Raw genomic sequence first — 22,170 nt, forward strand, 5'->3', positions numbered from 1 at the left:
CAGGGTCAAACAATTTTTGCACTTTTTTGATAAAACAGTGAAAAATTACAAACATTTTAAAAATAAAGTTTTCAGTTTTCTTTTTGTTTAATTCAACCTATTTACGGGAATTTTAACGAATTTGAAAGAACTTTTCAAACACATTGAATCCAACATGTTTTAAAGAAAAAGTGAAATTGGTTTGCAGGCTTCAACAAATTTGTTAAATAAAATTAAACCGTTTATTTAACTTTTTTGGGTAGGTATGTTTAAACCAGGGTTGAAAGTATTTTTTCAGCACGTATCCGGGCCGGAGAAATCCGGGCAATTTTAAATGAAAACCTGGCAAAATTCGGGTATTTGATTTCAAAATTGACGACCAAGAATTCGGACAATATCCGGGCAAGTTTTGTCAAACCTCAGAAATTTCTGAACAAAAATCAAGAAAAAAATTGATTTTTTTAAACAAAACTTTTCGACAGTTTTTAAATCATATTTATTCTTCCAAAAAACCTTTCATAATTATTTTTCATACATAACTTCAAAAATATATATTGGTAAATATTGATTCCTCTACTGGTTTGAAGAGTATCAATATTATGATCACTATACTATGTTAAAAAAAAATAATTTGCATACAAAATATTTATGTGGTACGTGAAATCATTTTATGTTAGTTTTCACTCATTTCCAAGTGTTGTCTATGGCCGGACACTACGAATTACTTCAACAAAGTTATGACCAATGGCCCCAAAACGTAGCAAAATGACTCAATCACTTGCAAAGGTGGGGGGGGGGGGGAAATACGGTTTTTCAAATACTGACCATCCTGGGAAGCCTTTTATAAAAGTTTTTTTGACAAACCAGAATGAAACATTTGTTTCGAAAAAAAAAACTAGAGAAATATTGTTTATGACCGGACAGCAAAATTGAAAGTTTTTCAGAGGACACAAATATTTTCGCTTTTGAATACTTATCTTCTGCTTACCATTTGATTGTGTTATAGAGAGGAAAAAAACCAGTTTTAAATTAAAATCATATTTAATTTAAAATATTTTCTTGTCCGGTCACAGACAACAATATGGTGTCCGGTAATTTTTTTAAATTTCCTTAATATTTCGTTTGAATTTCCGTTTTTTTATATCTTATGTACTGTAGACGAAAGATAACCAACCAACGATGACTTTTATGTGCAATTCACATTTCACAAGTCGAAAAAACTGACCTCAATACAAATGCAAAGTTTATGCAATCATCTACGTTCTACTAGACAAAAGTTTTTGATGCCTATCATTGGTTTACCTTTTCAGATTGGATTATCATATTTAAAACACCATATCAGGCTGCTATTTACTTTATTTTTATGGTGTTAAAATATTATTAGGTAAATGCGTTTTCGGAAAATCGATGTTTTCTGGTCATAAGCGGAGTCCGACGATAGACAAGTTCCCCCTAATACATAATTGGTATGAAAATTTAAAAAAATCAGCTGCCCCTAATGGAAACTTTTGAAATGTATCCTTATCGTTTTATGTAAGCAAAACAGTTTTCCACACAACCATAACCTTGAAGCACTGATAAATGATTTAAAAGCTTTAAAACCACGTGGTCGAGCCATACAAACTAACGTTATCGGACTCCCTTCGCCGGTGGGTGGATGTTGATTGCTCCGTCTCTCTCAAAACACCGAGAGTGGGTGGTTTGGCGGCCATCGAAGTCGGCCGAGAGAAAAAGCTCGTGCGTCGACATTGGACACTTGGCACTATCAAGCGAAAAACGTCAAGAAAAAAAGAGTGGTCCTTATCACACACACGCACGCCACCCGGTCGGTGTTTCCGAAAAATTCGCCGCCGAAAAACTGGAACCAAACGCGGAAGGAGATGCGCACGCACTACTGCTTCTAATCGAACTGAATAATTCCAACAGTGAGGCTGCCAAAAGGGTGCAAAATCGGTTCGGTGGATTCAATTGGGAAAAAAACCAGGAGCAAAACCTCATGTCTCATAATCATCCCTTCTGTTGCCGTTGGCTGCCAATCGGGTGAGATTCTCTTCGACGCTATTTTTTTTGGCTCTCACGCCAGGCGTCGTCGTCGACGTTTTTAAAAAAGCATTCCGTTCAAAAGCCTAACCGGTACAAAGCATAAAACAGGGGGAAAACGGGTTGTGCGAGTTACGCACCTCAGCTGAGTTGTAGCGGCGAATGATGAAGCGAAGTTTGAGAGTTTAAAACGGTTCGATTTCGGCGATGTGTGTTTGTCGAACAATTTGTTTGAAAACTTAAATCCAAGAAAATTAGATCTTGAAGAACACACCACTTAGAAATGTTCTTCAAAGTTGATGTCAGACTCACTGACGGTCAGAGTAATAGGATTAACATCATTAACCGAAAAATCACTTTCCACTTTTAATTGACTACCCGCATGGAGCAGTATCATACAATAACGATCCCCATTATCTTCTTCCCAAGACACCCAAAAGATTCCAATTATAGTTTTTGGATTATAAATGAACGATTATACTAATCGTTTTTTCATCAAATGGAATCGTTTAGACAGAAATAACGATTCAGGGAACGGGTTGTTAAGTAAATAAACGATTCATTTTTTTTGCTTTTTTCTAGAGAGATTTTTCTAGAAAATGTAGGAAAACGATAGATGTAATCGTTGTTATATCATCAATTTCAACTTTTTAAAACGATACTATGTATCTTTGAAAGATCTTTTCACGATTTATGAAGTAAAAGAAAACGATTCGTGTTGAAATTTATTAAATTTTATTCTATTTGTTAAACTATGGCATTTGATAGTTACATTATTTTACCGTTACCAGGTCCTAACTCTTTACTGGTTCAAATTCGGCGCATTTTGCAATTTTTCTAACAAGCATATTGTTGTAGCTACATTTCTTGAATTTTAAGGTAATAATGGTATTATTATTATAAAACTATATTGATTTAGATCTTCTGAAACCCTGATGGAAAACAGATCTTGGGTTCCCTTTTCCTTTCCTAAAAGTTGTTTACCAAGACTATAATGGCTCCTCCCTTTTACTAACATAGTATAATGAAATGGATACTTTCGGCAAAATGAAGCTTTCAAAGTAAAATACCTTAATAATTATAAGTATGAAAAAAAAAACTTCTGAAATGTGCAGAATTAAGACTTGATATGACTTTCTTCACGTTCGGGCACTACTGTAGTAACAATAACAGTCCTATATAGAAAAATCCCATGACCTTATCTAGGCAAGGTTCGTTATCGCCATTCTGGTTGAAGTAATGCTCGATTCAGTCATTCCATTTTCTTCAGCAACACCTCGCTGCTTCAATTACGGCATCCAACGGTGGATAGCCTTGGACAAGATCGAGCTCAATCGAAGTAATTGATGTTTGAAACATTACCGGAACCATGTGTTCGTTGAGTTTTTCAAGGTGTCGGTTTCCTAATTTTTGAGCTGCTCTGGATTCCTATGTTCGAAACGAAAAATTATTATTGTATTCTGACAAAAAAAAAAAAACTGGAAACATACCTTGCCGATTTAATGGGCAATTTTTTTTGTCTTTCGCATCCAGTTCGAAAACTGAACCATTTCCGCCGCCTGGAGCTCTTCCGCCGTTTGAGAAGAAAAAAAAAGGCTGCCGGGGTGAGGCGAGAAACGCTTTCGGCGGATGTCTTCTGTTGGATTTGGTGGTGCTGCTGTTGCCGCTGGTGGTGGTGATGGTGATACAATCAGTGACGGCTTTGCCTGTAGTCGCAATAGGAAGAACTGGACAAGTTATATGATGATATTTCCACCACACATTGCCGCTACTGTTGGTGATTGTTGTGGCTACGCCTGCTGACATTATGCTTATGGCTAAACCTGCAAAAGAAAGAAAAATCTAAAGACCATTCAACCGATGAGGGATGTTGGATCTTACCTTCATAGCTGCGTGGCCCTGTGATTTTTGATGCTAGCTGGATTCCGATCATTAGCCGTAGAAATAAACTGCGTAACCGCTAACTTCCTCCCCAAATCGTGATTTGTAACCGAAGTTCGTAACCGTTTTGGTCAACAAACCAGCCATCGTGACCGCTGCCTTAGCCACTTCCACGCCTGGTGCGGTAAACTGCGTTCGCTTTTTTGCAGTGATGATAGAAATTGTAGCTACTTAGAGCCGTTTCAGCCGCACAATTTTGTCCGGCTGTTTGCACTGGCCACGATGGTATGCCGGAAGTTCATTTATCTTCCACCGGAAAACGGGTTGTGGTGCGAAGGAACGCTTCCGACGAATGTTGTATTTGGTGGTGCTGCTGTTGCCACTGACGGTGGTGATGGCGATATGATCGGTAGCTGCTCGCAATCGTGAGTGAGGAACTGAACAAGTTTTTTTCTCACCAGAATTATGTTTACCGCTGCTGCTGTTGACGAAGTTGTGTTGGGTCCCGGCCCAGCGGTTTAGCGCTGGAACTGTTCCCGTGTATGTCCGGTCGAATAAAGAAGTTTGTTTCCGTCGAGCTGTACGGAGAAAAAAATTTCAAATTTTGCCAAACCAAACCAAATTTTTGACTTACCTTCACCGCTTAAGTTGTTGTCGGCCTTGGTGAGATTATTTTTAATTCCCTTTCTTACCATTTATGGGTTTTCTGGCTTAATTACGAAGGTTTTTCTTTCAGAATCGTGCTGGTCCAAATGCCTCGTGTTTTTTTTTTTCGTGACGTGACGACAGCATCAGCGAAGACACATTACACTCAGATACGCGAAAAGTTAATTTTTCTAGATCATTAATCGTATCTTTCGGAAATCCTTTTTTATCATCCCAAGCAAAGACGCAATAAGCGAAGACGCGAAAATATTCGTGACTATTAATGTAATCAGAATCAAATAATTCAGACGATTATGTGTACGGTATTTGATTATGCGGGTACTTACTTGAATGTATTCAGCATTGCTAATAATGCATGGTTTTAAATGAACAAAAAACTGATTTCTTTATTTTAGCTAAGTTGTTGGTGTTTCTTCAAATGGATTGTTTTTTAGATAATTACTAACTTGTACAAATGATTTACTAACAGTACCTACAGTAAATTTTTAGGATTTGCTCCAGTCTTAAATTTCTTCGCGGTCCTTAAAGTATTAAACAACTTTGTGAAGAAAGACATATTTTAATTAGTTCATTTACGCAATTGCACTTGAATTTAATCATCAAATAATGTCGATAATTGCCAATGCGAATTCGAAGGAACATTTCTAAAGTTCAATTTATCGTTACAATTATTAAAATTAAACACATTTTTTTGCATGTCGGAAATAGAACAATAACAAAACTTTAGGGATTAATACAAGACACCGTATGCCAAACTTCAGTTCACTTAGGAAAATGCAAAAATGACAAAAATGACAAAAATGACAAAAATGACAAAAATGACAAAAATGACAAAAATGACAAAAATGACAAAAATGACAAAAATGACAAAAATGACAAAAATGACAAAAATGACAAAAATGACAAAAATGACAAAAATGACAAAACTGATAAAAATGACAAAAATGACAAAAATGACAAAAATGACAAAAATGACAAAAATGACAAAAATGACAAAAATGACAAAAATGACAAAAATGACAAAAATGACAAAAATGACAAAAATGACAAAAATGACAAAAATGACAAAAATGACAAAAATGACAAAAATGACAAAAATGACAAAAATGACAAAAATGACAAAAATGACAAAAATGACAAAAATGACAAAAATGACAAAAATGACAAAAATGACAAAAATGACAAAAATGACAAAAATGACAAAAATGACAAAAATGACAAATATGACAAAAATGACAAAAATGACAAAAATGACAAAAATGACAAAAATGACAAAAATGACAAAAATGACAAAAATGACAAAAATGACAAAAATGACAAAAATGACAAAAATGACAAAAATGACAAAAATGAAAAAAATGACAAAAATGACAAAAATGACAAAAATGACAAAAATGACAAAAATGACAAATAGGACAAAAATGACAAAAATGACAAAAATGACAAAAATGACAAAGATGACAAAAATGACAAAAATGACATAAATGACAAAAATGACAAAAATGACAGAAATGACAGAAATGACAGAAATGACAGAAATGACAAAAACGACAAAAATGACCAAAATGACCAAAATGACAAAAATGACAAAAATGACAAAAATGACAAAATTGGCTAGAATTGCAAAAATGACAAAGAAATTTAAAAACTACAGTGCGACGTAGAGTTTTAAGATTTTTTCAAAATTTATGTTTTAACTAAAACATGAAAACGCAGTTTTGTGAAGTGTTTTTCAAATTTCAATGAAATTTAACCTTTTTTTTCTCAATACTCTTTTTGTTCATCAATTCACTGTATATTCCTTGTTGAGATAGGTTGGCTTTGATTTTTTGACGTCGCACCCATTTTTTCGAGCTCCGTGAAAATTTTCAATTAAATGAAGTTTTGAAAATCAGATTAAGAGTTTTTTTTTCGGTTGTGTTTCTCTTAAATGTTTGTGAACCACATATGCAGTTTATTGTGTTATGGTGAAACAAAATATTCCCCCAGCGTCGGTTAGCAATTGGAGTCAGAGAATGTGCCATTGTGGTAGTGAATTTTCCTCAGATCTCTCGCTGTTTTCTTTGGATAGTCCGCCAATAGGCCAAAAAGAAAATCATATCAGAAAAAGGTTTCCAATGAAGTTGGATGTGCATTTTATCAGATTCGATCCAATATGGAGCTTAAAAGATAGTAAAATGTTTTTCGGTGGAATAAACCACTGCATTGGGAGCAGTATTGATGGTGTAAAAAGGTGTTTTTATTTTCAGGTCTTCTAAACGTCCTCCGAATCACGGCTTACTGGGACCTGCAAATTTTCTATAGTTGTTATAAATTCTGTTACATTGATGGCAGGGCCGGATTAAGACATCGAGGGGCCCGGGGCAATTTTCCTCAGGGGGCCCCTATGATTCGATTTTTTTTTTCAAATGCTATTCTAGAGAACACAAAACATTTTAAACGTGTTAAAGTACTGGATATGAGATCAGTATAATGTCTTAAAATAGCCATGTTCCCTGCGTAGAAGAAAATGCCAGAAAATAGATGCCACTATTTTATTCGGTTTATTGATAAACGCACAGAAGACAGAAGATGTAACAAGAGAGCCAGTTTTTGTGTGATTCTTGTTTACATTACATAAAAATCGAATAAAACATGCCTATTTGAGATAGGACATATAATCTAGAACTAAGCGCATTCTAATAAAAATTTTAAAGGTATCCAATTGATTCAGTATTCAATATGAGAACCGAAATAAAATATCAGCTTATCATGAATAAGGTTCATCTGAACCTGTTTTAAGAGCTTAAGAAGGAAAAAATATCAGAATGTCAGTCAGTAGATTTCAATAGAAAAATTTAAAATTTCAACTTGAAATTTTGAAAGTATTATATGGCATCATATCAAAACTATGATTTGTCCATGCGAATAATAAAAATATAGCAGTTTCTCTTATAAAAAACGAAGATGGTATGAAGACTGAAAAGAAAGTATTAACAATTTTCGGTTAAGGTTCGGACAGCTAGATTTTTTTTCTTACCGTATGACGATCACTATAATTCGAAAAACTTGAGTTTCAAGATTAAACTAAGTCCTCTCACACATTTACATTCAACTCGCATAAACATATCTTCAGTTTTGATCAAATGGACATATTTATTCGCGCATTTTGAAACGAGGGAAACCATAAAATTTCATTCGGGAAAACCGGGAATTTGAAAATAGAAACTCGCTGGCCACCCTGTTATTCAAAATGTGACAAAAGTTTCATTCGATACCCTCGAAGACAAAGGAATGAAAAAAAAATCATTATAGAGAATATTCAAAACACAAAATGTATTTAGTACCTTAAATAAAGATCCTGAGTTCTCAAAATTCAGAAAAACCATGAAACTTCAGTAACTAAAGGAACAACATAAGATTTTTAAATCTCAATGAATTGATTCTGGAAAAAAAGACTAAAAACATAGAAATATTCATGTTAAGAGTATCACTCAATGATATTAGCAACTCAACTATGAGATCGTTTTTAATATAATTTGAGAATGGTCATTTGGAAAATGACATGCTGAATTCAGGATATTTACTGAATGAATGAACTGATGAAAATTTAATAAACAAACTCTGTACTGTCGATTGGTCCAATTCAAACGATAATTTTTTTTTTCATTTTCAAAAATAGGTAGGGAAAAGAGTTTAGAATTTATAAACCAACGGAAATTTCAACAGTAATGATTGAAAAGTGAAAATAAATAATAATATCAGGTATCAACCCGAATACTGCTCGCTCAGGTAAAATTCTGAAACGTTTATCATAATGTTTCTCTGTTCTCGCTTAGCACTGTTAGCCAGTTTTTGCATTTTCTGTACAGAATATCCTTACTGACATGTTTGGATGAAAAAAAAATGAAAATTTGAGATGTTTTGCCTCATATTCTTTTTAATTTATGTCGATTTTTTTTCTAATTCAATTTACATTATTTTTGTCCAAATTTTGAGTTGAAAATTTTGGAATTCAATGCCAAGATTTTGACTGTTAACTCAAGGGGGCACATTTAGCTTGTGTGAGAAAAACTATTCTAGATATTATTTCACGAAGGCTATTGTTATTATATTTCAAGTTTTCATTCCGATTTACTAGTTTTGATTTCTTTCCATAGATTTGAAGAAATTGAAGTGAAATGTTTCAAGTAATGTTAAAACTTTTTTCCCTCGAAGGAAATTCTTAAACATTTATTCTATCTTTAAAAATTTTATGGATGTTCTCATTCTCGGTGATTTATTAAATTATTCTCTCGATAAGATGCTGCAGCTGAAGCTGAAAAATCATCCCTTTCAGCTGAACGTACATTGACCCTTCATACATGTGTGTACCTATATCATTGTTCCTACCTTGGGCAAACAATCATTCAGAAGAGGCAGACGCCTCGACCGGTCGACCGAAATCGGAATAAGATCAGACAGTTCACTCAGAACCTCCGCCGAATGCCTTCCGAGGTTTTCCGCTCTCCGTTTTTTTTATTCACTGGATAGACCGTCTTCCGATGTTGATCCTGCCATAGGGTGCAAGGGGTGCTTATTCTCTAGACGCTTTTTTCAGTTTTTTCACTTAAGATTTATTTCGGAAGGGTCTTGTGAATCGTTTTCTTTACAATTGCTTGCATTTCGTTTTTTAACGTTTTTTTGGGGTTCATTGATCGCAACGTTTTTCTACTTACAGAATTTTAGGAATAGTGAAATCATTCAAAATTTTTATAAATATTTTAAATTTGAGGCAAAATTTTATCTGATGATCTAAAGAGTTTCGATCCAGAACACCTGGATTCGCTAAACACTTCGAACGAGTGAGAGGAAGTAAGAAACAGCTGAAAAAAATTGGCACAAGAGGGTCTAAAAGTTTACTGGTGGATAATGAAATAACCCACTTTGCAATCACCCCTTGCAACACCCTTCACTAATATTGCGGAATAATTCTGTGCTGTGTTCTTTATTGCATTTTCCAAAAAAAAACTTCCAAAAACAAAATCGACAAAAAAAATCATTTTTTTTATTTCGGATGCTGGAAGCATGACATCAGCGGAAATAATCCACATTGGCCGATGAGCGCGCCAAATGTGTCACAGCTCGCGTGAGGATGGGCTAGGGCGACCAGTTGCCCTGATTGACAGTTTAAGGTTTGAGAGTATTCAAAAAAAAAAAACGATTTAATAAATGTGGGGAATGGTGAAAAAACAAAAAGAATTAAAAAAAAAAACTTCGAGACCATATATGAGGTCAACATTCGTTTACGCTTGAAACAAAAATACAAATTTCCAAAAAATATATGGAAAATGGCTAAACACTTGATGCTGACAACTTCACCGCTGAGAAAAATTTAAATAGGCAAAGCAAGCTTAAATTGTACAATATATCCCTTTAGAGCAAGTTCACTGGTGTTGGAAAAAAAGTGGTAGAAATTTTGACATTTTGAAAATTTTACCATGCAAAAATGTTTTCGAGATCTTTGGGCGTTGTATTTTTTTTTACAGCACTGTTTCTATTTCAGCCGTATGTGACAGAAATATTGCTATTTTTGCATGACAGCATGCGAAACTACAACACGTGTTGTTAAAAAACTTGAAGGCCACAGATCTTGAAAATGTTTTTGCATGGCAAAATTTTCAAAAATGTGCCAAAAGTGACAAAATTTTTACCACTTTAACCCAACACCAGTAAATTTGCTCTTATAAAATTAGGAATTCTATAAACTACTGATTGGTCACCTGGTTTCGAAATTCGTCCTGATTTAGTAACCCTACCTTGAAAACCCCGTTCAAGTGTTCACACCAAAGCGATAGCAACAGCATCAAGCAACAATCAACAGCAGGATCAGAAGGAACTCGATATCGGATGTTGGCTCGAGGAGTTGGTCCAACCCAACGACTGACTACCCAGGACCAGAAGAAGGGGTCTTACGGTCGGTCTATTTTTCTTTCTCTCGTTTTTTTTTTTCGTTTCATTTGTGAGATCGGTGCCTATGGATTATGATTAGGCTCGGGTTGCGCGCGCGTAAACTTTTCCCCCTTTTTTCGTATGATTATCAAGCCATTGTGTGTGAACCCTTACTTTAAAGTTGATGTCTGGCGCGTTGGTTTCTCTCTCGGGCGTTTTTTTTGGCTGTGCAAACCCCTTTTTAGGTGAAACTTTAGGATTAACAAAATGCGGTACCGGTCTTCTCTGTTCTGTTCCTCTTTTTCCAGGCTCTGCTTTGCGCCTGCAGGCTGCGCTACTCACTATTGCGAAGGGACCTTATTTTTTAACGGTTTTGTCCGGATGAATTGTGCAATACCTACCGATTGTTAGGAGTCTGGCACCAAAAAGGAAACAGAGCGCCGGCCGGAGTAAGAAAGAAACATGTTAACCGTGTGAATGATATTGTACTTTTTTCCCCGAGACTTGAGAAGAGTGTTGGTTTTTTTTTCGTTTGCTTTTTTAAAATTTGGCGCATCACGATGCCAGACACAAATCTGGTGAATTGAAATAAATTGTAACTCGTTTGATGATGAATCATGCACAACACAACTAGGTAGGAGCACAACCCCGTTCAACTCGGCAGCTGTCGTTTGTTCCGTTTCAGAGGAGAAGGAGAGGCTCTAAACCTATGGTAGCTGATCGGAAGTATTAGTTACTTACCTGGAATGTTTGTACGGTTTGGGTTGGAATGATTTGTGACATATGTTATGTTAGAATTATTGTGCATTCTTTATATTACAAATCTTAGTAAAGTTAGGTGAAATTTCAGAAGAAACAATGTAAAACATTACATTCGATAAAAAAGTTCATTTTCACGGTTCCATTTCGGGATGTAAATACGTAAAAATGCATCTTAGGCATAAATTTGTAGGAAGTGCCTGCTATTCATACAGAAAATATCTGCGATAGAAAAATGCCAACTGTTGCATATGTGTCACAATCGTCGTCATCGCGGACATGTTCCAGAGATCACTGTAGGTGATCTTACCATTCCAACAGTCAAAACACTCAAAATCCTGGGTGTGACTTTTGATAAAAAATGAATTTTATGAAGCATGCCAAAGAAAGACGGGAGTCTGCTTCTAATATGATAAATGTTTTAAAAATGATTGGTTCTAAAGTAAGAGGCTCCAGAGAAACGCTAATAAAGATCGTCAAAAGTATTGTTGTTCCCCGATTATTGTATGGCATAGGTGTAGCTGGTAGGAAAAGAGAACATGTACTACCTATATTAGAACCAGTGTATAATAAAGCTATGCGATTAGCATCAGGAGCTTTTTGCACAAGTCCTACCAAATCTATGCTATGTGAAGCTGGCCAACTTCCTTTCGGTTATCTAGTAGCATTAACTGAAGCTAGAATTGCTATAATAATGCTTGAAATGGGAAGAACATTAGAAGATCTTGTCCTTATTAAAAGAGTTACCACATCTTTTGAAGCAATAACGTCATGCAGTTTTCCTAAAATTTCACCTTTGATCAGATGGGGACCACATAGATGGGATTATAAAAAACCTATAGTTGACTGGTCCATTGCCCGTCAAGTTCGTGCAGGAGATAATTCTAATAAAGTCCTATCAGTTTACAATGAATTAGTTAGAAATGTTTACCCAGACTGTGTGAAAATATTCACTGATGGTTCGAAAGCAAATGGTACAACAGGTTTTGGTATTTTCTCCGAAAAAATCACTAAAAGTGAAAGGTTACAGGATACTTGTTCTGTGTTTGCTGCTGAAACTATGGCAATTCTTATGGCCATCAAAAATTCGCCTAAAAACAAAAAGTGTGTCATTTTTTCTGATAGTGCAAGCTGCTTAAGAGCAATTGAGTCTGGAAAATCACGAAATTCATGGGTGCAATCCGTCGAGTTTAATCTAGAACAAAGAATGGTAAGCCTAGTGTGGATTCCAGGGCATACTGGTATCCTTGGAAACGAGAAAGCCGACTGCCTTGCTAACGAGGGTAGATCGAAAAGAATCTTCAAAAAAGAAATTACAGGTTCGGATGGAAAACTATTTATTAAAACGAAAATATGGCATGCTTGGCAAGACGAATGGAGTTCTACTAATCCTGCACAAAAACTTCACAAAATTAAAAATAATGTTTGGAAATGGATTGACCGAAAAGATTATTATGAGCAAAAGGTTTTGTCAAGACTTAGAATCAGCCACTGTCGTCTAACTCATGAATATCTTCTAACTTCCTATTCTGTCTCTCCTATCTGTTCTTATTGTTTAACCCATCTTACTGTTAACCATATCCTCTTAGAGTGTACCATGCTATTTCAAAAGAGACAATTTTTCAAACTTGGTAATACTGTTGGCATCATCCTGAAGAACGAAAAACAACAAGAAGACAAATTAATCCAGTTCTTAAAAGACATCGATATGAAAATACAGAAAATATCATGTGTGTTTTGACTTTGGCTATAATGATGTGAGAAAAAACTTCACACAAATTTGAGTTTTGCTGAGTGACCCCCCAGAGTGGACCAAATAAGCTAAAAAGGAAAAGGGCCTTCTGGCATCAACAGCTATTCTTTCAATTCCTTGAAATGACAAATGTTATTTTTAAATATGTACATACAGTTAAGTGGGGTAAATCGAAACTTATACTCTCACGATCTCTACAGCTAGAGTTAATAAGATGACTAGAAAAAGTGGCCCTTTAGGTAATTCTAGAATATGATGGACCTTAATTCGCTAGAATCCTGTAGGGTATACGAATAACTAGGGTAGAAGATATAGTTATTGAACAGGTACCAATCAAACTGAACACTACAGAATGATGAAAACAGAAATCAATAATAATTAAATATTACTATTGATTTATGTTCATAACCATAATGTTATTGACGTACACTATCAAATTAAAACACAATTTTCTGGCTCTATGATTTCAATCTGAGAAACAAAAGTAATGATATAAACTGACTTTTTAGATTGAGGGGAAAATTGGATTAAATACAAAAAAATATACATAGATCTTTTTGATTTTATTTTTGACTTCGTGACAGCTTTCATCATCTAAATTTAAAATCGTTAACTTTGACCCTTGAGAACGCAATTCAAAATTAAAATCGTTCTGTCGATTATTGGTGCCGAACAATGAAAAATTGTAGAAAATAGGTAAAAAACTTGAGGGAAAAAATCCTGTCTATTAAAAGTTATATTAAAGGATTTTTGATGTGGCACAACTTCGCTAAATTCAAGAGATGATGTTCACGGTACACAGGGGAAAAGCATTTTTGATGCCTGATTTTGGAATATTTGGTCGCCTGAATTCATTTGTCATATTTTGTCTATCACACCTAGTTTTAGTGAAATTTTGAAATTTTTCAGTTTTGGGTAAAATTTATCTAACATAATTGATAAACAAACTACCCAGCCAACATGAAATCGTAAAAGAAATCATCGTCGAACTCGTATATGGATGCAACTTTAATCGGAATCGTAAATATGTACACTTACCATTCGACCATATCCTATATTCATCGTAGAAGATGCAACATCTCAATGAAATACGACTTAGTTACGATATGTTGGATGACGTCGTATTTAATTCCACCGATGTCAAATGAAATCTTATAACGATCGCATAAGATTTCTTAAGATGCATTTTATTGGTACACAAAATACTTTCGAATCGAAATCGTAAATGACTTCAAATAAATTCGTAAAGAATTCTACGTAAGCATCGTCTTTCGTATCACTTGGTATGTTTACTAGAATGTCACATAAGTAGGCAAATTAACACCGTGTCTTTCCGATATAGCTACAAATATTATAACAAGTATAATTATAATCGTATAATCGGTCACTTTGCCCACGATGTAAATATATTTAATGCGATCGAATCAGATTCGTATTAACAGATACTTAGCGTTCGCCCACATCTTATCATGATATTAAAACTTCATCGTGTTGAATCGTGTTAAGTGGATGTGCAATTTTGCGATCGTGCTTGCAATTTTGTATCAGCATTTGAATTTTGTGTGAATTGACGACTAAAGCAAACGGATAAAGTAAAATAATAAAGGTAGGTTTTGAAAAAACAACGTTAGACAAAAACTTCACTAAAAATTTTTTTTCTAAAATAACAGGTTTACTCTCCCCTACTAGGCATAGATAAATAAAAAGCCCCGCCTGGAGATTACCCGGCAATTGATGAGCAACCCAACCTAAAAAAAAGCTGACAAGGTGTCGTGAATTGACGATCAGGAGGAATGAAACGCGCACTTTCCGCACGCGCCCGGTACCTGCGAAAATATATTGTTTTAAGAAGTGAAGATAATTTAAGTGCAAGTTTTTTAATGAGCCTTATTGTGTAGTGCATTTCAATGTTGTTTATAATAAAAATCAGTAAAAGTCATCAATTAATTTTATTTCTTCCCAGAGTTGTATTTCAATCACAATATTACACATAACATGCTACATAAAGTGGTCTGCAAAATCGTTTATTGGTACAAATCGTACATGAGTACATCTCAACTCACATAAAGTATCGTTTAAAGAGTTCATCAAATGTCAAATTGGATCATATCGTACAAGCTTACAACACACATCTTATAACATGTGACTTAAGTTGTCAATCGATGTTAAAATCTATGAACATCGTATAAGACTGGAACACATCTCGCATAAAGGGGGATATAAATCGACATTCCATCGTCAGATTTCTTCGAGTCATACAAGAGTACAAAACATCTCGCATAAAGGGTGACTTAAATCGCCAATCCATCGATAGATTGCTTCAAGTCGTACAAGAGTTCGGCACACCTCGCATAAAGCGTGACTTAGATCGCAAATTCATCGTCAGATTGCTTCAAGTCGTGCAAGAGTTCCACACACCTCGCATTAGGGGTGACTTAAACCGCCAACTTATCATCATATCGCTTCAAGTCGTAAAAGGGTAAAATACACATCGTATAAAGTGTGGTTGGAACTGTCAATTCTCCCATCATCGTAAATGCGCATGAATCGAATCCTTTAATGTAACGTATAAAATGACGCCAATGCGACATAAAGTACCAAAGTATTTCTAACATCGTAAATGACATCACATATGATGTTGTCGATGTCGTAAACCAGAAAATAACGAAAAGATGTACGTATATTGCCTCCACTTTTGGTAGGTATATGCTTTTTTCTAACGTCATATACGATGATTAGTGTCGACATAGACGTACGTATATCTTTTGATATACCTACCAAATTGTTGGCTGGGTACAAATACACCTACATGAAAACTACAAGCTGATTTTGAATCCTTCACCAAAGCCTTCACTCAATTAAAGATTCAGATCTGGCCTAGACATTCTACAAGTTTTATGAATTTCAACACATAAGATCACAACTATTGCTGACATCATTGAATTTATTTTTAATTAAGAATTAATAAGAGCAAGACGATGCATTTCGGCGAGCTTAGAGCAATCGATATTTCCAGATATAACATCAAAAATTAATAAATTCTAGAGAAGTTCCGCCTATGGATGTAGGTGTCCAGATTCGGATGTTATACTCCAAGCAAAAAAGACTAGTGAGCAGTAGAGGACTTTTAAAGCGGTGATGTCACTGAATCCTTTAGTGTGCCGTACGATCGATTCCAGTACCGTCAACTGGGGCATCATGCAACACTTTTCAACTTCAACGGCTTCTAAAAACTGAATGTCCACAGATAGTCATACCGCTTGTACATGAAAAGTTTTAAGGTTGATGGGACATCAAATTTACGTAGTTAGAAATATTATTGGTTTCACCAGTCATTTTTAAATGTACAGAAACATTTTTTTTTGTTTCGATTATAGTCGTTTTACATCTTTATGTCATTCTCGACTTATATCAACGATGCAGTTGGTGGACAGTCATTGAAAAACTTATCCGGTACAACTGTGACCGTTGCTTACTCTTGGTCTCGAACTCACACGGACATCGGCTCAGGAAGCTACTGACTTGCCAACTGAGCTATATCACAAGCTACATGCATACGATTTCCACCATACTAGGATAAACGGGTGAGTTATAACAAACTTTGTTTTTAAGGAAAAATCAAATGAAAACGTTTGAAAATTTATTGTTCTTGATATATTTGTGATGTCTTTGCGCATAATGCACCAATTTCAGTAATTTTTGGTTTTGTTCGAATTAAATTTGACATTTTTTTCTGTCAAAAATGTGTTTAAAGAAAAACCATATGGGTTCTGCATACATTTAGGGGTAAAAAATACTACAAACAAATCTCCTAACTGAAATCATAGAAATTTAAGATTGTATGGATGAAATTTCGATATTAACAAACGCGTGTCTCAAAACAATCATATAACAAGAATTATAAGGTGAATCTTTGATTTGCATTTTGATGAATTTTATAGCCCAGACTGGTAACTGAATTATAAAAATAATTATTCAAAAAATTTGGTGATTGTCTGGAATATATTTTTCCACCGACAGTGTTAGTATAGGATGATAAAAGCCAATACGTTATAATATATAATATAATACGTTAAGTATGTATATATATATATATATACTGGGTAAAGTATTTTACGACATCGAAAATTATAAATAATTGTACATCTATTGCTCGATTTTTTTAATGTTTTATGAGAATCAAAAACTTTCAACAACTCTCTCACGATGTGAGAAACTGCGTCATTAACATTTTGTTATCATTAAATGATAACTTTATAACATTATGTTAATATAAAAATTGAAAAAGTGTTGTGGTATACAAATGTTGCATCTAACCCTGCTGTTGCATGATGCCCTGTTTGACGGTACTGTTTTTGCTTTTGCCACGGTTAACGCTATATGTTCCTCAAATGTGAGTGATTTGTCTAGAATCACTCTAAGATCTCGTATGTATTCGCCCATTCAAGCACTGAATCACCCACTCGGTAACAATGGGTTATCTCAATCGTTCTTATGGTGAATGTCAGGATTTTGCATTTTCTCTAGATTCACGGTCATTCCATTCGCTCGGCTGTCTTTCAGGAATGACTCGAGTCACATGACTAACCACCTGGAGAGTCCGATTTTGCCAAGCTTAGCGATGTGTTATCTGTGGCGCAGTCGATCAAACGCCTTGGCAAAATCTACATAAATTGCGTTGACTTATTTCTTATAACAGAAAGACCTACTGATGAATGGAACTGACGCCATCATGTTCGTTAAGGTTAAGGTCTTAAGGCAGATCTTTTAACGGAATCCATGCTGATCTTCGACGATGATACGTGATGACTCCATTAGCAACTGAGGTCGAGAAGACTTAGCCCTCGCATGAAGTGTAAGCTGTACATGACGCTCATTAGATCGGTTGTCCTCTACGGGCACGAGACATGGATATTGCTCGAGGAGGACCTGCGTACACTCGGCGTATCCGAGCGACGAGCATCAAATCAAAAATTACATTAAGAGGAACATCTAAAATTCCAACCAACAAATCAAATGATCAGTTTGCCAATTCTGTATATTTCAAGCCTTTACTGCATATCAGCCCATATATGTCCCCGAAGTTTTTCACTTTTTCCCCGAAGTGTTTCGCTTTTAATGCATCAAAAATTCAATTATCAATTTATATAACCTTGAAAAAAAAAGTCATTTTTACACTACTTGAACAAAGAAACTATTGAAAAATCAATTTTGCTTAATTTTCTCATCCATTTTTTTTTTTGCAGAAATATTAAGTTACTTGTTATGAGTAAATGTCTAGTAATCTTAAGTTTTGTATGCAACAATTTAATTTTTTCTCTGAAAAACGTATATGATCTGCATTTTTACTCTGGAACCGAGCTGTCTAATCGTTTTTGTGCAAATTTATGAATTCTATAAATAATTTTTTTTGCTGAACGTCTTGTCGAAATTTTCGAAACATTCGAATTTAAGTAGAAATTGGAAAATAACTATTAAAAAAATACTACTGAAAAAAGTTAAAAACAAATTGAAAAAAATGGGATGTACCCATTTATATTCTTGAATACTAATTTTCACCTTTTTGAGCTCAAATACGTTAATTTGAAATTCAATTTAAAAAATTACCTATTTGAACAAAAAGCTAAAAAAAAGCTTTATTTTAAAATAAAATTAAAAAAGAATTGAGATATTTTAAATATTACTTTATAGAAAAAGACGAAGTATAAACGTTGACGGAAACACGTTTTTATGCATTTGCAAAGAAAGTTTTTAAAGGTAATATGTAATCATTTTACATAACTTGTTAAAAATAGTGACTTTAGTTATCTAATTTCAAAAATAGTAACTGGAAAGTGACAGCTTAAAAAATGTGACAATGTTACTGCTATTTTCAAAAATTATCTCGAAAAAAGATCTTATAGAAAAAAATACCAAATAAATATTTGGAATCAGTGGCCCAATAGGCCTTGTGTTATTTTTCTTTTAACCATCTCATTTCAGGAACAGATGAGCAGTGTTTCGAACCTTTAAAAAGGTAAGCTTAAAAAATTTTGCTTAAAATAAATGAATAAAATGATTGGATGAAAAATGATGTTGAAAGACATGCGAAAAAAAATCGCCTTTTCTCCAGGTAGGACTTGAACCCACTTCCCGTACTCTACCGATTGTGAGTTGTACTTCTCTGTGGTTGTACTTACCAGGTGCTGCAAATATTTCTAAAACTATTTAAAAAGAAAAAAGATTGTTGTGTAAAACGACAAAACTATATAAATAAATAAAATTAATCTTTTTAAGATAAGTTAATCACATTTCAAATCACGTTTACTTAGATATTATTGCCTACCTACCTATTTTATAAATAATTTTCTATTCATTTTAACGGATAAAACTATAAAAAAATCATGAATGAAGATCTACGAGAACTAAAAAATAATGAAGATCGACAAGATATCATAATGAAGATTGACGGATAAAGTGGGAGGGGCTTTTTTCGGCGTGGTGGAAAAAACCATCCGCTAAGCTTGGCGTGTCCAGTTCGTCACCATTGGTCAGTTGCAGTCTTTCATTTGTGCTTTTTTCCTCCACTCCTTTCCATGCATAAACTATTTCGTTACGTTGTCCGTTTTGTATCTACCTTCGCTAGCTTTGCTACCTTCATATGGTGAAGGTTCTCCCTCCACCCCAACGAAACGAAACCAGCTGTTGGCTGGTTTTTTGTTTTTAGTTTCTCTTGTAGGTATGTTATCAATATGTTGCCTTTTTCGTATGACCCATTCCACGCGTCTGTCCACCACAAAGTCACAAAGTTTTATTTTTCATGTTCGTTAATATTCATTTGCATTATTTGAAAGGTAAATTCTTCATCATTATTTTGCATTTAAAAAATCAAGTTGGACTTATAAAAAACTAGCTGACCCGGCAAACTTCGTTAAGCCTTTGAATTTCGCAAAAATAATGAACATGTAAATAAGCAGAATATAGATAAATAATTATTTACGCTCATGAAACTGGATTGCTACTGCTTTCGTAATACTTCTGTCATATTATGGTATTGTCTACCTCCAGGGGCAAAAATTTTCGAAGAATATTGACTTCCAAAAAAACTGGAAAGCTAATATCTTCTGGGTTTAGGTTAAAAATCTATTTTCTTCCGTTTAACTATTTTTTTTCATTTACAGAGGATCCTTGACACCGATATGTTCAATTTCTATTAACCCCAAGATAAGTGCCATAAAATGTTTTTTTTTTCAAAATGTGTCGTCATTTTAAGCAGTTTTGATCAACTGTCTTTCCTTTTTCGCCAAAACCATGTTTGAAATTTTCTTTATCGTATTGGTACCAAATTTGTAGAAATGGCACAACACTTTTCATGGTATGAAATTTCTCGAATTTTTTTTATGCTGCAAATATATAAATATCAACAAATTTCCATATACCATTCTGTTTTTCGTTATCTATCATGCATTTGATATGTTCTCTGTATTAGATAATCTCCTCTTAATTTTTAAAATCATCTTTTTTATATTGACTTTAACTTTATCATATTTATCGAGAAATGGATGCTTAAGCACTGAACAAAGAAAATTAGAATATTCAATATATGTGTAGTACATTGAATTATTATTCACAGCAATTTCAAATCAAACGGTTATGAAATCTTTTTTTACTTTGAGATCTTGAATTCAAAATCAGAAATGAAATTCAAAAAAGTCTTTGCAAATCTAATTCAGTTTTCATTATCTCTGTTTAGGGTCTTGAATCGTCGAGACTAAAATTTGTATTTTCCAAGCTTCTTGTATTTGAAGATGTTATTGAACCAATTATCTGTTCCTGATTTCTGATACTGAGTGTTGGATCAAATTATGAATTTTATTTTTACAAAGTCAACCCTATTTATATCCTTAATTTAGTTTAGTTTTCTAGCACTTTAGTATGAAAGGTAGAAGTGGATAGTATTTAACATTTCCTTGGTTTTCTGATGAAATTCACATAGATTTACAAAGTTAATATCATTCTATTTTCGAACTTATTCATTACATTCTTGACGTTTATAAAAACCAAGTAAATCAATTTTTGGTCATCTTATTCTAATAATTAAAAATTAGACGTTCTCTTGGTGTTATACCATAAATATGAACAGAAGATTCTGTAATGGAATATTTCAATATCCGGAATACCAAGCAAATTTGGGCTAAATTCAGAAACTGCTTAAAAAAAAATTAAAACGAAAACTTCAATAATTTTTTTCTTCGAAACACATCAGAAATTTTGAATCATATTTTAAGCATCCAGAAACCGTATCATTATTATGTTAAGAGTTGCTCGTTTTAGTACGCAAAATTTAAAAAAAATTAACTTTATAGCAAAAACGTACTTTCTGATGAATACTCATATTTTTTTTCGATTCACAGGTTATACTTAAACAAAAAATTACGTCCAGTACCCAAAAACATGGCGAATCTGACAAAATTTTAATCTTTGAAAAGATGAAGGATAATAAAAATAGATCCAAAATCAGCCTTTTATTTTAGGTTTTCATTGCTGTTTCTGTGTGTAATCAATGTAATGATTTGTTTATTTTCGTTATAAAAAATTTCACATTTTTTTTCATGTTTGAATTCCGAGAAAAACACACTTCAGCTTGAGGAACTTTCTTTTATCTTTGTTATAAATTTCCTGAAATCAAGCAACCTAGAAGCAGTTAGATATTTTCCGAAAATTAACGACCTCAATGTAGGTTTTCTTTGATGAATTTTGTATGCAAATGTCTTAAAACCTTCAAACAGCACTTTAATCGGAAGCGGTTTCTTCAAAATATTTTGTGCAATTAAAGGTTCACTTTTGCTAAAAGCATTGCACGCAAGATTGTACCGTTGTTCTCGTGAATGATACTTCTTGTGACTTTTCATATATCCTAGTGAGGACTCAGACCTTACCGCTAAAATCATTGCACGCTAAAAGCATTTTGTGCAATTAAAGGTTCACTTTTGCTAAAAGCATTGCACGCAAGATTGTACCGTTGTTCTCGTGACTTTTCATATATCCTAGTGAGGACTCAGACCTTACCGCTAAAATCATTGCACGCAAGATTGTACCGTTGTTCTCATGAATGATACTTCTTTATTATGACTTTTCATAAGTACTAGTGAGGACTCAAACCTTACCACTGCTCGAATTGTAAGAAACGCCGACCAGATGTG

General features: G+C 34.0%; 1 protein-coding gene across 2 annotated transcripts; it reads right to left on the reverse strand.

Annotated features, from left to right (window-relative positions):
* Positions 1-2,815: 2,815 nt before the first annotated feature.
* On the reverse strand, positions 2,816-4,768 carry LOC129748527 (uncharacterized). Of its 2 annotated transcripts, XM_055743182.1 has the most exons (4): positions 4,535-4,768; positions 3,901-4,478; positions 3,510-3,842; positions 2,816-3,447 (listed from the first exon to the last, which is right to left on the reverse strand). In XM_055743182.1, exons 2-4 carry the CDS (start codon positions 3,950-3,952, stop codon positions 3,407-3,409), a joined length of 426 nt encoding a protein of 141 aa, XP_055599157.1. In that variant the 5' UTR covers positions 3,953-4,478; positions 4,535-4,768; the 3' UTR covers positions 2,816-3,406. The 2 variants fall into 2 exon arrangements, with proteins under 2 accessions (XP_055599157.1, XP_055599156.1); XM_055743181.1 differs by lacking the exon at positions 4,535-4,768 and having other exon boundaries at positions 2,816-3,842; positions 3,901-4,493.
* Between the last annotated feature and the right edge of the window lie 17,402 nt (positions 4,769-22,170).

This window comes from Uranotaenia lowii, chromosome 2, assembly GCF_029784155.1.
Source record: "Uranotaenia lowii strain MFRU-FL chromosome 2, ASM2978415v1, whole genome shotgun sequence".
NCBI classification, from domain to species: domain Eukaryota; kingdom Metazoa; phylum Arthropoda; class Insecta; order Diptera; family Culicidae; genus Uranotaenia; species Uranotaenia lowii.